The sequence below is a fragment of the Taeniopygia guttata genome, chromosome 1 (assembly GCF_048771995.1).
Source record: "Taeniopygia guttata chromosome 1, bTaeGut7.mat, whole genome shotgun sequence".
Lineage (NCBI taxonomy): Eukaryota > Metazoa > Chordata > Aves > Passeriformes > Estrildidae > Taeniopygia > Taeniopygia guttata.
The window spans coordinates 47,411,840-47,427,480 of NC_133024.1; the positions used below are offsets into that span (position 1 = coordinate 47,411,840).

A 15,641-nucleotide genomic window follows, 5' to 3' on the forward strand; every position below is an offset into this window, starting at 1 on the left:
TCTTTTCTGTCTGAAATTAGCTCTAAACGTAATAGATGAGGAAAGATATAATGTATTTTCCTATTTTAATTTCTCATTGATAGTTAAAGTGTTTCGTATGATCTTGTGACTGATCTGTGTAATGACTGTGTTTTATCTGCAGAATCTCTGTTCCAGCTGCTTTTGGAAATAACTGTCCGTAGCACGGGAATGAATGATAGTACAGGACAGTCCTTGACAGCACTTTCCTGCGCTTGCCTCTTCAGTTTGGTAGCTGCCTGGGGAGAGACAGGAAGGACATTGCAAGCAATCTCTGCAATCCTCACCAATAATGGCAGCCATGCTTGTCAGACTATTCAGGTCTTGCATTAAAACTTCTCTGTTTCTGGGAATTTATGTAAATGAGTACTTCTCATGAGTTCTGAGAAGATGTATTGTTTAACTGTTACCTTTTCCCCCCACTCACTGTTTTTGAGATCAGTTGGTATTTCTTTGTCTCTCTTGAGTTGGAGTTAGAACAGAAAATCTTAACATTTAAAAAAATTGTCATCTTTTTCACTATTTTTTTTCACTGTTTAGGTGCCAACCATTTTAAACTCTCTTCAGCGGAGTGTACAGGCAGTTCTGGTGGGCAAAATCCAAATCCAGGACTGGTTCAGTAATGGGATAAAGAAGGCAGCCTTGATGCACAAATGGCCATTGAAAGAAATATCTGTAGATGAAGATGACCAGTGCCTACTTCAGAGTGATGGTTTTTTCCTCTATCTCTTATGTAAAGATGGACTTTACAAAATTGGCTCTGGATATAGCGGGACAGTGAGGGTAATGTGGCTGCTTCTTGTCTGATGAGTGATACTTAGTATTTTAATTTAACTTCTGTGATGTCCTATTTCCATGGACAATCTTACCTAGGTTACTAATCATCAGTTCTATTATAGTTGGTGTATTTTTTTCTGATTATTTCTGTGACAATTTGACAACATTTTCTTAGAATTTTCACTTGGCAATGTGTTTGATGGTATTATTTAGATGATGAATGATTGTGTTGAGTTTTCACTCTGGTATTTGTTAAATGATGGAAGTTTTTTGCTTTTCAGGGCCATATATACAATTCTACATCCCGCATCAAAAACAGAAAAGAAAAAAAGTCTTGGTTAGGTTATGCTCAGGTAGGTGAATACTTAAAATACAAAATGTGCAGCCGTCCTCATCCCTCATGAGTGGTTTAAGTAGACCCTGGCTTAGAGTAAGCTTACATGGATATTTTACCATTTCTTTGGCTTTTTTTATAAAAACAAAATTTTTGGTACTGGTTTCTAAATTATGGAGAATGATGGACATGTGGTTGTACTGGCCTTTGGAAAGGAATAATGGAGTGTCTTTGCTTTGTGTTGTCACCGTAAAAACTTTTGCAAAATATGATGGTTTAGCACATCAGTTTATGAACTGTACAGTCAATTGCTGTGTGTTTCTAAGTGCATGTCAGTGGATGTAAAAAAGTGCTGTTACAACAAACATGTAAAAATATTTGAAATACTTGTTTATGAAAAGAAATTGACGTTAAAACATCTGCAGCAGAATAAGAAAATGCTGTTTTGGCTGGGAAGGATTGAGCATATGTAAACAATACATAGAGATAGAGATAATTATTGATATTGTCTTTGCAGAGTTAATTATATTTCTACAGTTTGTGATTTTTAGAGTTAGTTTCTGGAATAGCAACCACTTTTTCTTACCTTTATTATTTATTATGAAAAACCCTCAAAACATTAAAAAATATTTTGGAGAGTAATTAATTTACTGAATTTATTGTATATTTACTCTTAACTGAGTGATCTCATTGTCCCAGAGTGATTTTTAGTATACTCCTTGCCACACTTTTGAGGTGAAATGGTTCATTACAGATATATGTTCTTTCACTGCAGTTTTTGTGTTTGTGTAAACACAAACACATGAGATCTGGTTTTATTTAATGTAAAAGCAGATCATCAAAAGATACACTGGCACAAAACAAATGGGTGTGGATATATTAATCCTGGAGCCTGTTTTATCTGTTTTATCAGTTTGGAAAGGAACAGGATTCATATGGTTTCATTATATAGTGTTACATGTTTGAATATTCTGTACATAACTATAAATATGTGGTGCTTTTTGAGTGCTTGTACCAGGTATGTGCACTCACACAGTGACTGTAACCAAAGGCACTGCAGTTTGGATAAGTGTCGTTCTGTGGCTATATTTATAGAAAGGTGTGTAACTTGCACATATTGCTCGTTATGTGTCCGTAAGAGATAAAATATATCCTTAGTTGCATTTCCCTTCAGGTGCATGGTTAACTTAAATTCAGGTGATTCTTCTTACTTCATCATATTAGTTACTTTTAGGTTGAAGCTTTTCTGTCTACTTTAATACTCTTTGCTTAATTTATGTGGGCTCGTTTTCCTTATTTTGCTGAGATTTATTTATCCAGTAGTTTCAATGGAAGAAAATGTCTTAGTGTGGGAGTCAATGTAGTTAATTAATTTCTTTTATTCTAGGTTTTAATGCATGTATTAATATGCATTAATGATTGCTGCTCTATATAGGACAACATTATCTGTTGCCTTCCTGGTATTCCCGTTACTATTCTGTTGATTTGAAAAGTGGTTCCAGAAACACTGGTTTTTACTGTGGCTGTGGCTTTTAAGTCTAATTGTATACAGATATAAATTACAGAATTAATATGTGGGTCTTCAAAAGTTGTACATAAGCTTCAGCATGCTTATCTATGGCATGTAGAAAGTGGAGGAAGGGAGTCAAATTTCCATTTTTTAATGTGGAATTTAGTTAAAATTTGGGTTAGTAGAAAAAATGTTGATCATAATTTGATGTAAAAGGTTTCCACTATTTTAAAGCAATATCTAAAATAATCATTCCATCTTTTTCCCATTTAACATCAGTTAATGTATTTAAGAGTATTTTCATACCTTCACATATTATTTTTTTGTTCTTGCCAGGGCTATTTATTATACAGAGATGCAAATAATCACAGTATGACAGCCATAAGAATAAACCCTGAAACTTTGGAACAAGATGGTACAGTTGCTTTGCCAGGTGAGAACCTCCAATGACAGAAATTTGGTATAGTTTGCTGTTTATATGTTATGTATTATCAGGCAAGCAGAAGAGAAACAGAGATTTTGAGGTCACAAATAGATTGCTTTATGACTTTGCTTCACTTCAGACCAGCTTCAGTATTTCACTTAAAGGCCTTACATCTTACTCCAGTTGCTGGAAGAATATTGCAACATTTTAGAATATGTGAATATATTAATTTAAAGACTACAAGGGGTTAAATTTCTTCCTAAAAAAATAATTTTCTTTCTCATTTGAACTTTGAATGTTTGGCTCATGTGTGACTTCGTTTCCAGGATTTCTTACATGTAAGTAATTATAAATGATGAACAAAACCATTTTGTTTTTTAATAAGGTAAAAATAGATCCAAAAAGCGAAGGCAGCTAATGAACATTGCTGGACCATGCTTCTAATGTTTATATTGGTGGTGGATTTTGGTTTATTTGTTAGGGGATTTTTTTTTTTTTTTTTTTTTTGGTTTTGGGGGGTTTTGGGTGGAGTTTGTGTGTTTTGTGGCTGGTTGTTTCATTTTGTTATCCTTTTTCAGAGGAGCCTCATAACTTCAGTCTGTTTAGAGAATAAGGATGTTCCTGGAACATGCTTTATTGGCTTCTAGTGAACTTAGCTACACAGATAAATAGCAGAAGGACACATGAATATTTTTTAATCAAACAATGACAGGCTTATTTTGTAGATCAGAAGAAAGATTTTGTTTCATTCTGGCATAAATAAGAAACTACTGACTGAAACCTCAGGAGAGTTCTCTAGAATTTTTGTCTTTAAAATGCAAACAGCAAATTTTTAAACATGTTCTGAATGTTGAATCTAGTCCATGCAACCTTCTGCACATCCTTAAAGCATGGATGACTTTTTAAGCTGCTCTTGCTCTTTGTGGGGACTGTATAGGATATTTCAGTGAGAACACATTCAAGGGCCTGTAAAACTGCCTCTCAGTGTAGTTTTTCAGCTTTGTTCACCTCAGGGCAGCTCCTTATGCAGTAGGGTTCATTGATGTCCTTAATTATGTTACCATTTGTAAACAAATCAGTGTTCTTCATGCAAGTCCTGAGAGATTTGAGCACATTTAAAGTCTACCCTTCGGAGCTGTTAGCTTGTTTTTGCAAATCTCAGTGACAAGTGTCATTCTGCAAGACTGCCTTGTATTTACACTGTAAAAAGGCACAGATTAAATGTGTGCCTTCTCAACAAATTGCAAAAGCAAATCGGAATGGGAATACCCTTTCACAAATTTCTCAAACTATCTGCAGAGTTGCATTTTGTATTGTTTGTGATAGTGTTAAAGTAGATGTTAGATGTTCTTTGTAACTCCAATCCTATGTATTTTGGTCCTTGAACTTTGCTGTTTTGATTTGTGCACTTCTACACATTTATCTCAGTGTGTTATTGTCAGAAGATATGACCTTGTTCTTTTGCCTAGGAAAATTCCCAGGGGTCTACTTCTGGTTATTTTCCTTTCCCATTTGAAAAAATGAAATGGAGGTAGGGGGAAGGTGTCTGACCTGAGGAAAACTGAGTAGGTACTTAACTCTGAATGGTGGTGGCTGCCCCTCTGCAATCGTATGGTGACATGCAAGTTGTTCTAGTTCTGAAAAGCCATGCTGGATAGAACTAGAGGCCAGTGACCTTGCCAACAGCTGAACACAGTAAATATTTGCTCCTAGTTGGGATGTTATTCAGACTTGGCTCTATCTGGAATGAATCTCTTTCAAATGCCTGGGCTACTGATAGTGCATTAAAAAAGGGTCTTAGAATTTATTCATACATAGGATGCATAGGAGGCTAGGAGATGTGATTAGAAGTTGATCCTAGGTAGAAGTCACAAGATCTTAGAAAAATCAGAGAACTATGGAACATTATTTTCTCCTTTCTCAGAGAGTAGGATCCGTCAGTTTCTTGAAACCATAAACTTCTCTTTTAGAAGGGCAGTCTTTCCACTTTGAAAGATGATCTTGTAAATCCAGCCTTATATCTAGAACTACCAGGCTATGTGTCACCATTCTTGTGTGTAAGGCCTTTGCCAAGATTTATACTGTACTTGGGTTGTGTATCTGTTTTTATCTGACTGTGTATCAGTCCATGTATCATAAAGGAATGTCTGAATTCCATGAGAATTTACTAGGTGGCTAGGCCTGAATTTACAGAGGTTTTCATCTTTGTTGTTTCTTTCAGCAGTGATGCTTACTGCACACCTTAAAACAGTTTCTGTTTTCAGCTGGAGAAATTGAAGTCACATGGTATATGGTTTTACTGTTCTTTGAAATTGCAAATTAGTATCTTAGGCTCACTATTCCCTTAGTGCAGAAAGTACTGATAACTGAGGGTAACCTACATGACCTCAAGGCCTGCATTTTTAGCAGGTGCAGAATGCTCAAGTTGAATGACAAAGGTGATGCTTCACAGTCATCTTCCTTTGAAGCCTCTGAGGAGGCTGTGATTAACAGATGTCTGTAGTTATGTGATTTTAGTAAAACATAAACCCTTTCTCTTACAGCAATGTCCAGACAGAAAGCTTGTCCTCACCCCTGTAATATTTAGTAATATACAAAGATTGAATAAGATTTAGGATTGATCATACAAGTTCCTTCCTAGCTGAGACACTATACTAGTTTTTCCAAATGCTCCATTTGCCTTCCATTTTTTTGTCTTCCCAATGATTAGATTTTTAATACTAGGCCTGCTTGTTAGCTAAGCAAGTGCAAATTTTTAGGAAGTCTTCTGGAGACCATGTATTAAAAAAACCCAGACCATCCCTGTTGCAGATTTCCTCTTTGAACAGATCTATCAAACACAGGAACAACCCCCAGAAATGTTTACCAGGAGACTCACCTTTCTTGGAGTGACTCCAGCAATAGGCTAAACAGTGCAATATAGACCCACTGGTGGGCAGAATGTGCATTTCCTTGGCTGTTCTGCTTGTGTGAGCATGTAATTTTCAGTCATTCAAGGAAACTTCATGCTTACCAGCTTTCTGTAACAGTTGGAGAAATTTAGATTAGTTTGGAGTAATTAATTTGGAGTAATTTAGATTAGTTTTGGAACGTCTCATCCAGTTACTGATACTTCTTTTATCACTAACACGACTTTGCAGCATAGAGAATTAGTAGCATGGACTGCCTTTGGTTGTTAAATCTGAGATTGTTTTTGCCAGCACAGTATTTCAAACTTCTGTGTTTCTGCTGTCGTTTTGCTTCATGCTTGCTGCATATCTTCTGTGATTCATACCTGGTTCTGCTCTAAGGGAAAGGAAAGTTGTCTACTTTTGATATTTTGCTTTCAGATATGAAAGTTACAGAAAGCTTTCTAAGGCATATTCTATTCCTGGTAAGACACTATATTGGACTGGGAAGTGTATCAGGAAAAACTAAACAATGGATTTCTTTGGGGTGTTTTCAGCTGTATTGTTTTTAATGCTTTGGCTAGGTAGCAAAAAAACAGTGAACTTGCTAGAGAGACATTATCTGTGCTTCATTTAGCATTAAATTTATTTGATAAAATGTTAATACTGGATCTTTGTTCAGATTATGAAGCAAATATTTGGAGTGTCAAGTGGCTGTCCTGTAGTATTTTTCGAAGAGATCTTTTTCCTGTGTGTAATCAATGAGACAAACACAAGCCATATGATATCATTCTCTTTTCCAGTAGTTCCATCATCAGTGCAAAAACCCCCTGGATTTTCAGTTAATAGTTTGGTGAAATTCATAAATTGTGAAAAAATGAGATAAATAATGAGAACTGTGATTCATTTACTTCTGTAGATTTTATATGGTGGACTGAGGAAACATTTCTTTGAAGATAGTAGTCCTTATATAAAAAATGTCTTTGGGAAAGGAGAAAGATCTAATAGTCCTGGAAAATTTGAATTTTATTTGTGTTGTAATAGTTTGTAATGTGCTTCACAGGTGACTACCTGTGAGAGGTGAATGCTTTTTTTATTGCAGTTCAATTTTGGGGTGTAACCACTCGCATTTCATACAGTAGAAAGTGCTGTAATAACTCTTACAGGAACTAAGGAGAATTACATGCTTTTGGTGAGACAGGACATCTTAGTGTAAAATAGCACATTATCAGAATGGTATGATCTCACTGGAGACAAAATAGAACTCTCATGATCTGATTGGTGTGAGAATGAATTAGACAAAAGCAGAGATTAGTGTCTGTATGCATGCTAATATAAACTGATGCAGTGCACTTCATTTTTCTATCACAGATTGTCATACTGAAGGGCAGAATATCCTTTTCACAGATGGAGAATATATTAATCAAATAGCAGCATCTAGAGACGTAAGTTTTACAAATGATGGGTAAACTATTTTTCTCTCAACTGGGTTTTATTTTACAATATTTATAGCTTTCTTTTTGCTTTGTTTGGCATTTTCTTCACTAACACAACTAAGGAAAAGATCTATGTAACTAGAAATAATGAGAAACTTCCATATTAGCGCATTAAAATGCAGTATTTTAGTATTTATTCACAAAACTTTGATTTGTGATTGACTTTTTATTTTTCAGGCAAGTTTTAAGAAAAACTCCATTGCTCTTTAAAGAAAAAAAATCTTATACATTGAATTCTTTTTAACATGTTCTGCAGGTTCTTTGTGGGATAAGCTTTGTAGAGCTTAAGGATAATTTTTTTTTCTTGATTTAAGTTCCTGTAATTGCTTTGGAACTTCTTGGCGCATTTCAGACAGTTTTATTAGAAGAGATAGGAAATACACTACATTCCAGTTTATTTTTGTGTGAAAATTGCCTGTTGGCCAAAGCTGTAGAAGCTCAAAAAAGTGCTCTTACTAGGGACAAAACTGTAGTGGTTGTATTTTTTTTTCAGCAGACAGTTACTATGTTTTTAGTTCTGGTGTGGTTTTTGTTAGTGAGAAATCTGTAAAATAGGAATGGGCTGAAATTGGGTTGTCAACAGATGCTAAGCATCAAGCGTAGAAAAACCAGGATTAACCCATTCCCCTCCTAACAGAATCAATGGTTGGGTATTTTTTTAACATGGCAAGGTGAAGATACTTTGCACTTTTAAACAGAAAACTGTTCTAGCTACACTTTTCCACAGTCACTCTGCATGCGGAATTTTGGGTTCTGAATTAGGAGAAGTTCAGAGCTTAAACATAGGTGCAAATAGTTACAAGGGTAACATTTCTGTAGCAGTTCACTATTTTTATAGTGTTTATAGCATTTTCATAGAACTCAATATATGTTTGAGGATTCAGATACTTACTTCAGCTTGTCCTGATGGCCACTTTATTCTTTTCTTCTCTGTAGTAAATGTTATGTTATAATAAATGTTACTTTATCAATATGTCCTCTGACATTTACTCTGAAATAGTACTATGTCAATGCACTTAGGACTTGAAAAGCAAATTAATTAATTTCTTTTACAGTATAAAGTGGATTTTTGTATTTATTGCAGGATGGCTTTGTAGTGCGAATATTTGCCACAAGTACTGAGCCAGTATTGCAACAAGAACTGCAGCTTAAGCTTGCAAGAAAATGCTTACATGCCTGTGGCATCTCATTGTTTGATCTGGAGAAAGATTTGCACATTATCAGTAAGTTCTCTTCTTTGAAGGTTAATAATAAGGCTGGTAATTCAAACAGTAGAGCTTAAACACTGCGCTTTCCTTTGGCTCTATTATGTGCAGGAAGATACAACTCCATAATAAACACGTGGAGAGGGGTTTGAAACCATTCAGTCGTTACTTGACTCAGAGGCAAATCCATACACCCATTTGGAACCACCTTTCTGTCTCTAGTACTGTTTATGGTTTTCTAATATTTTCCTTCAGTTGTATAATAAATATATAATTGTTTGAAGCTTGGATTTTATAAAACATAGAATCTCCTTGCTGTGGCTCAAAGTTAACAAGTTACAAGGAACACTGACTGGATTAAAGGGAGAAAGAATTACATTAAAAAACACATTTGCATATGAATTTGAGGTGAAGAATTGTTAGTATCTATGGAAGGTATTGTGAAAAAGTATCACTTGGCCTTTGCTTTGGGATATTTTTGCTCTGTTGAGCTTGCTTTTGGCTCTATCAGAACAAAAAAAAAAAGCATATTTGGCTCCATGGACCAGCAGAGGTGGATAGGTGACTGGTCTGTGAAACTGCCTGGTTAAACTGTTCAGTTAACACAATCTTACTTGCACAGGTACAGGGTTTGATGAGGAATCAGCCGTCCTTGGTGCTGGGAGAGAGTTTGCACTGATGAAAACTGCTAGTGGAAAGGTACTGAAAATATTCTGTAGTAAATAGCAAACTGCACCAATAGATTTGTGTTTTTTAATTTAATAATTATTTTCCATAATTTTTTTTGCCTTTTGAGTATGTTAGAATGTATGTCTATAACTGTAATCAAATATATTTTTCAGAGCCTGCTTTAAAACATAAAAGTCAAATAGTGATTTAAAAGCATAAACAGATAGTTGGAACCCCATGGAAATCCATGTCTTGAATTCATAGGAATTTCTAAAGTCAGTCTTGCAATGGAGGGCTTTGTTTAAATTTGGGAAACAAAACTGTCTTCTGTATACAAATGATGTGTTAGCACCTTTGCAAATTTCACCACCTCATAACTTTACACAGTCTGACCACAGTTATTTATTTAAATCCCATCCTGATTTTTTTCTGATCTTTTAGAAAATTATTGATTCCCCTATGCAAATTTTTCAATTTATTTCTTTAAACCTATTCTTAATGATTTGATATGTTGTTCTGCTCAGTGGAGACTTTCTGAAGCATTTGTATAATCATGGAAATTTAGAACTAATACTGTCACTAACTCTTTACATTACTTAACTGTGGCTCTATTTCAGTGTGAAAGACTAATGCTATTTATCTTGTAGAAACATAGTTCTTAATTACATGTTCAAAATTGTATTGCTTTGTTGGAATGAAGGCCTTGCCATGCTGTTGTCAGAACAATGAGATTGTTGAAAATGTTAGAGTAAATATTTTTAAAGAAAATCTCATGGTATGTACTAGAATTTGATCAAATAGAACTCTTCAGCATCGAGAGAGACAGATTATCATTCAACTAACAAAAGTGCCTGTTCAGTATAAAATTAACAAATTTCCTGGGTTTGGTCTATAAAGTTGTCTGTTAAGGTAGGAAATACAATATGCAATGCAATGTAAAATGGCTTCAGGTGCCCCATAGGTTGACATATCAATTTTATAGAGCTGTTGAGTTGCATGATTCTAAAGGAAACTTTTTAGTTCACATCAGTATTTTTGTGTTTGTTCATGTGAAATGTCTTACTCTGTTATTTACACAGTCAATGGCTACTGTGGATTTATTAAACGTGTTTTACAAATGTGTTGAAGCATATTAAAATATGTAGTAATTTGTTATTTTAAATTGATTTTATTGATATAATACCATCTTGTTTTTACACGGACCAGACATTTTTGTGAGGTGTTTTAAATGTTTCCTCTGAGTAGTTTCTTTGGTTCTTTCTTGTGTGTTAAACTCATCTAGCCAAACAATTATATATGAAAACTCACTCAGTGGCTCAGTAGAAAGCACATTTCAAAACAATCTAATCTAAGAATCTAATCAGAATGTTTCCCCCATTAAGTCAAAATTGATGGGTTTGGGACAGAGATACTGTAATGGCATAAACAAAGTTAGGAAGAGTGCAGTGTGCTTTGAAATTAAAGGAATTAAAAATAATGCAACTGAGAATTATGTAAGCTTGAAGTGCTGTGGCATAACTAAAACTGATAAACTTTTTTCTCCTAGATTTATTATACCGGCAAATATCAGAGCCTTGGAATCAAACAAGGTGGTCCTTCAGCTGGCAAATGGGTTGAACTCCCAATCACAAAATCTCCTAAGATTATTCAGTTTTCTGTTGGACATGATGGCTCACATGCCTTACTTGTTGCTGAGGATGGAAGCATATTCTTCACAGGTTCTGCTAGTAAAGGAGAGGATGGTGAATCAAGTATGTATCATTGCTTGCTTGACCAATGGTTCGTAAAAGCCTTTTAAAGAGTTTTTTATTTGAAAAGAAAAGTTTCAGCATTTTCCAGGAATATGTAAGCATGCCATTTGTGCTGGGGATTATGATGACCACAAGTCCTGAAAAACAGTGCCAAAACCTCTCCCAGCTACCGAATCTGATCTGTGTTTTACCACAGTTTGGGTTACGTGGTGGAGGCATTATTTTAGACTTGTCCCAAGAAAACACAGTAGTAAATTTGGTCAAGAGGCCATGCTGTCTGCTTGGGACTTTGCAAAACTGTGGAGACGAACTTTTGCCTCTTCACTATTGTTTTATTGAGCTTTGGAAATGGGTGTTTTGCTGGCTGGTGGAGTGCATTGATGAGAACTTGTAGAGGCAGATCTTCTGTGCTCGATCAAGCAGAATTCTTCAGACATTAAAGAAGACAAATTAATTTGATCTTCAGACTAACAAATGCCTCATCAATATAAGATTAACACATTTCCTAGTCTTGATTTCTGTAGTTATGTATGTTGGTTGAAATACATTTTGTAAGACAATTGATGAGAACTTTAAGTGCCCTGAAGCTGGGATCTGCTGTAATATTGAATTAAATACTTCACTTTAGGAAACAGATGGTAGATTAATAAAAATAATTAAAGTGGTTTGAAATACCTGAAGAGTCATTTCTAAAAGATACTGATCTAATCATGTCTTGGCTTGCCATTGAATTTTTTGAGAGGAACCAGTATAATCCAATTAAAATTAGACCAAGAGATTGTACAGATAGTTAATTATTTGTTTGGGTTTTTTTCATTTGTGGTCTGAAAACTAGTGATTATGCCTGTGATTGTTTGGGAGTTTTAGATTTACTTGTAATTTATTTCTTTATTTAAAGCTAAAAGCAGACGGCAATCAAAACCATATAAGCCTAAAAAAATTATTAAAATGGAAGGAAAGATCGTCATATCTACAGCGTGCAATAATGGAAGCAGTTCTGTAATTTCCAAAGATGGAGAACTCTACATGTTTGGAAAAGATGCCATTTACTCTGATAGTACAAGTAAGTTAATATTGGTCTTTTAAATTATTTTTCAATAGAAGTAATTGAAATTAGTTTGGAAGTTTTTAGCTCATGAAAATAATGTTTGTGTGTTTCTTGTCTTCCTAATGTATTTCTGACATTCTGTTGATTCAGACAAATATGACATAAGGGTGAAAAAGGTAGGTTCTGAAAGTTCTGTAAAATAATTTAGCATCAGTGGTGATAAATATCCAAAGTAATTCTTCCACTAAGGACAAGAAAAAAAAAAAACATGTGTTTATCTGACACAAGAATGCCACACAGGAAAAAGTCACAGAAATAAGATGTGCTTTGGTACAAACAAAGGCTGCTGGAAACTAGGCCTTATCTGCTTCTCTGCTCATAAAGTAACAGGGAATCCTGTACACCACAGTTAAAGTGAAATATTAATGAAATAAATTCTAATGGCTTTATGACTCCTTTAGAATTCTTTTTCAAAACAAGTGATTTGCAGCAGTTTTAGGTTTGCTTTTGGCTTTTTATTTTTTGCAGGACAAGTGGCCTAGGCCTGGTTCTCATCTCACTTTTTATTCTAGTACTTGTTTTTTATATCTGTTTTCTCTTGTTGTAAATTTTTTAATTGTCTGTATTTACTAACAATTCTGTTACATCACTGGGTTTACTTCTTGGCTAGAAAGTGCAATTTTTCATGCAAGTGTTTTATGTCTTGCAGGTTTAGTAACAGATTTGAAAGGCCATTTTGTGACTCAAGTAGCCATGGGCAAAGCTCACACCTGTGTGTTAATGAAGAATGGAGAAGTTTGGACATTTGGAGTAAATAATAAAGGACAATGTGGACGAGACACAGGCTCTATGAGCCAGGGAGGAAAAGGTATGGGACATTCATTTTTTTCTTTTCCTTTTCATTTGCATGCTGGCAAATGTCAGAAGTGAAAAAAAAATTAAGCATTTTGCTGTAAAATGTAATTCCAACACTAAAGCTTGAATACATGCAACATGATTAAAAAACTCAAGCATGACCATACACAGAGATTTCAAAAAAGTCATGTGCCAGCTGAGCAGGCAAATCGGGCATTCCTAGTCATTTCTTTTTAAACCTGATCTGTGAGTGCTCTTCAGAGCTTCAACGGAGAATAGAATAGTTGGAGGTGGAAGTGATCTTTTAAAGGTTATTTAGTGCAACCCCCTGGCAATGAGCAGGGACATCTTCAACTAGATCAGGTTGCTCAGAGCCCTATCCAACTTGTCCTTACCTCTCTGGATAACCAGAACCCTCTCTGTTGGCCTCAGAAAGCAAATATTTATTCTTTCAATATCTTAATTAGGTTTTGGAGTTGAGAACATGGCAACAGCAATGGATGAGGATCTGGAAGAGGAACTGGATGAAAAAGATGAGAAATCCATGATGTGTCCTCCAGGCATGCATAAATGGAAGCTGGAGCAGTGTATGGTGTGCACTGTGTGTGGAGATTGCACAGGCTATGGAGCCAGCTGTGTTAGTAGTGGGCGTCCTGATAGAGTACCTGGAGGGTAAGCAACATGTGTGAATGTGGGTGGTACAGTGACATGGATGGCTAAAGCACTTCCTGAATGTGAACTGAGTTAAAGTTCCATCTAAAGTAACTTTATAGCTAAATATATAGTAGTATGTGCTTTTAAAATCAGAAATGGCTTTAAATTTTTGGTAATAGCTTGTGGTTGCAAGTGATTCAGTTTTGCAAACTGGTTTTTTTTTTTTTTTTGCTTTAGCCTGTAGTTCTTTACTAGAAGGTGTTTGATGTGAACACCAATATAATTTCTGTCTCTTGACAGAACTGCTGGGTCGGGATAATTTTTCTTCATCCTGTGATGGACTTTTATCTTGCTATTCAGGTTGCCTTTATCTGTTACTTCTTAGTTGAGCTGCAGAGGACCACTAACTCATGATTACTATTTCTTCAGCATTTTACATGCTCATTGTTTCCTTGTTCATGGTTTCATGTGGTGTACATTAAATTGAAGAAAGAAAATTAATTCTGAGAAGTCAATTCATTGGACAGTCAGTGTATGGTCCTGGCACCATGCAAGAGCAGCCAGGATTTAAACCAGCTGTCCTTCCTGTTTATCTCAGGAGAACTTGCATGCTGCAGATAGAACAAAATAATAATCTGTTTTAATTACAAAGGCATCAGTAATGCATAAAAATAAAAGATAGTGATAAAGCAACTCTGTTTGCTACAGAATCTGTGGCTGTGGCTCAGGTGAGTCAGGCTGTGCTGTGTGTGGCTGCTGCAAGGCATGTGCTAGAGAACTGGATGGCCAGGAAGCAAGGCAAAGAGGAATCCTTGACGCTGTAAAAGAGATGATACCTTTAGATCTCTTGCTGGGTAAGTAATATGAAATTAGCAAAAAGACTTCCAATTCTCATTTTTACTGCACCTCTTTTTTTCCCTATTGTTGTCCAGCACTTTGTTTACACACTTTGTTGCAGGAGAGTTTTAGTGTAATATTGTTAAAATGGTGCTTAATAGTCAGATTTATTTATTGGTGATAGAGCAAATTGGGGTCATTCTGTTAAGTGAACTGTTCTAAGTTTACCCTTACTATAGTCACCTGTGCCACTTTGTTACGCAGTTACAATACTAATGTTGATACTACAAAGTTGTTCTTGTCCTTTTTGATATCCTGAAAATTTTTCTATAGTGTTTTTATCAGGATTTAAGCATTCTTAAACTAAAACATGGCTAATTCATGTGAAACCTTTTAAAACAATCACAGACTTGGTTTAATAATACTGTCTGAAACTTTTTAGGGGAGAATGGAGATAACCATGGCAACACGTAACTACGTATATGTATCTGCCTAAGTACTTAGTGATGTTGGAATAGTCAGATTCATGAAAACCAGGAAATTAGGAGATAAAGCTTAGAACTCCTCCAAATTTACTTAAATCTTATTTATTTATTGTCAAGGCCATATAAAGAGCAGCTAGTAAATAGGTTTTCAGTTTTCATTTACTTTACTTCTTTTAGGCTTTATTGCCACCACAACAATTTTAAAGATAATTTTATGTATTTTATTTTCTTAATCTATTTAGCTGTCCCTGTTCCTGGAGTTAATATTGAAGAACACCTTCAGCTACGACAAGAAGAAAAGCGGCAGCGTGTAATCAGGAGACATAGATTGGAAGAAGGAAGAGGTGAGTGACTTATTGAGAAGGGCATTGAATAGCTTAAGAAACTTCTGAGTCTGTTTTCTAAGAATGAAGAATCTTCCTCCAGTGAGCCTGTACAAACTCAATCAGGTCCTAAGTAGGTAGTTTGTTATGTAGCCTGCTTTTAGAAAATGGTGGAAAATCTATGTGTTTAACGAAGTCTACACATAACAATCAGAATTTTAATGATGAAAGGAGCATTTTATATCACTTTCACAGATGTGTTTTTATTTTTTTGCCGTTTCCTAGTTGAATGATTGTTTTTTAAAATGTAGATCCTAAAACATATTTAGATGAAGGAAGGACTACAAGCCTGTCTCATGCTATGTAC

At 35.1% G+C, this 15,641-nt stretch overlaps 1 protein-coding gene across 18 annotated transcripts in view; it reads left to right on the forward strand.

Annotated features, from left to right (window-relative positions):
• MYCBP2 (MYC binding protein 2) overlaps positions 1-15,641 on the forward strand; it is a 174,244-nt gene that overhangs the window by 37,282 nt on the left and 121,321 nt on the right. For all 18 annotated transcript variants that reach the window (XM_030270789.4, XM_030270803.4, XM_030270836.4 and 15 more), the window contains exons 5-17: positions 143-339; positions 559-801; positions 1,077-1,148; positions 2,976-3,072; positions 7,323-7,396; positions 8,532-8,670; positions 9,275-9,351; positions 10,868-11,072; positions 11,971-12,135; positions 12,830-12,988; positions 13,443-13,647; positions 14,338-14,483; positions 15,194-15,295. In XM_030270789.4, coding sequence (XP_030126649.4) covers positions 143-339; positions 559-801; positions 1,077-1,148; positions 2,976-3,072; positions 7,323-7,396; positions 8,532-8,670; positions 9,275-9,351; positions 10,868-11,072; positions 11,971-12,135; positions 12,830-12,988; positions 13,443-13,647; positions 14,338-14,483; positions 15,194-15,295 — 1,881 coding nt within the window. The remainder of the gene's footprint in view (positions 1-142; positions 340-558; positions 802-1,076; positions 1,149-2,975; positions 3,073-7,322; positions 7,397-8,531; positions 8,671-9,274; positions 9,352-10,867; positions 11,073-11,970; positions 12,136-12,829; positions 12,989-13,442; positions 13,648-14,337; positions 14,484-15,193; positions 15,296-15,641) is intronic.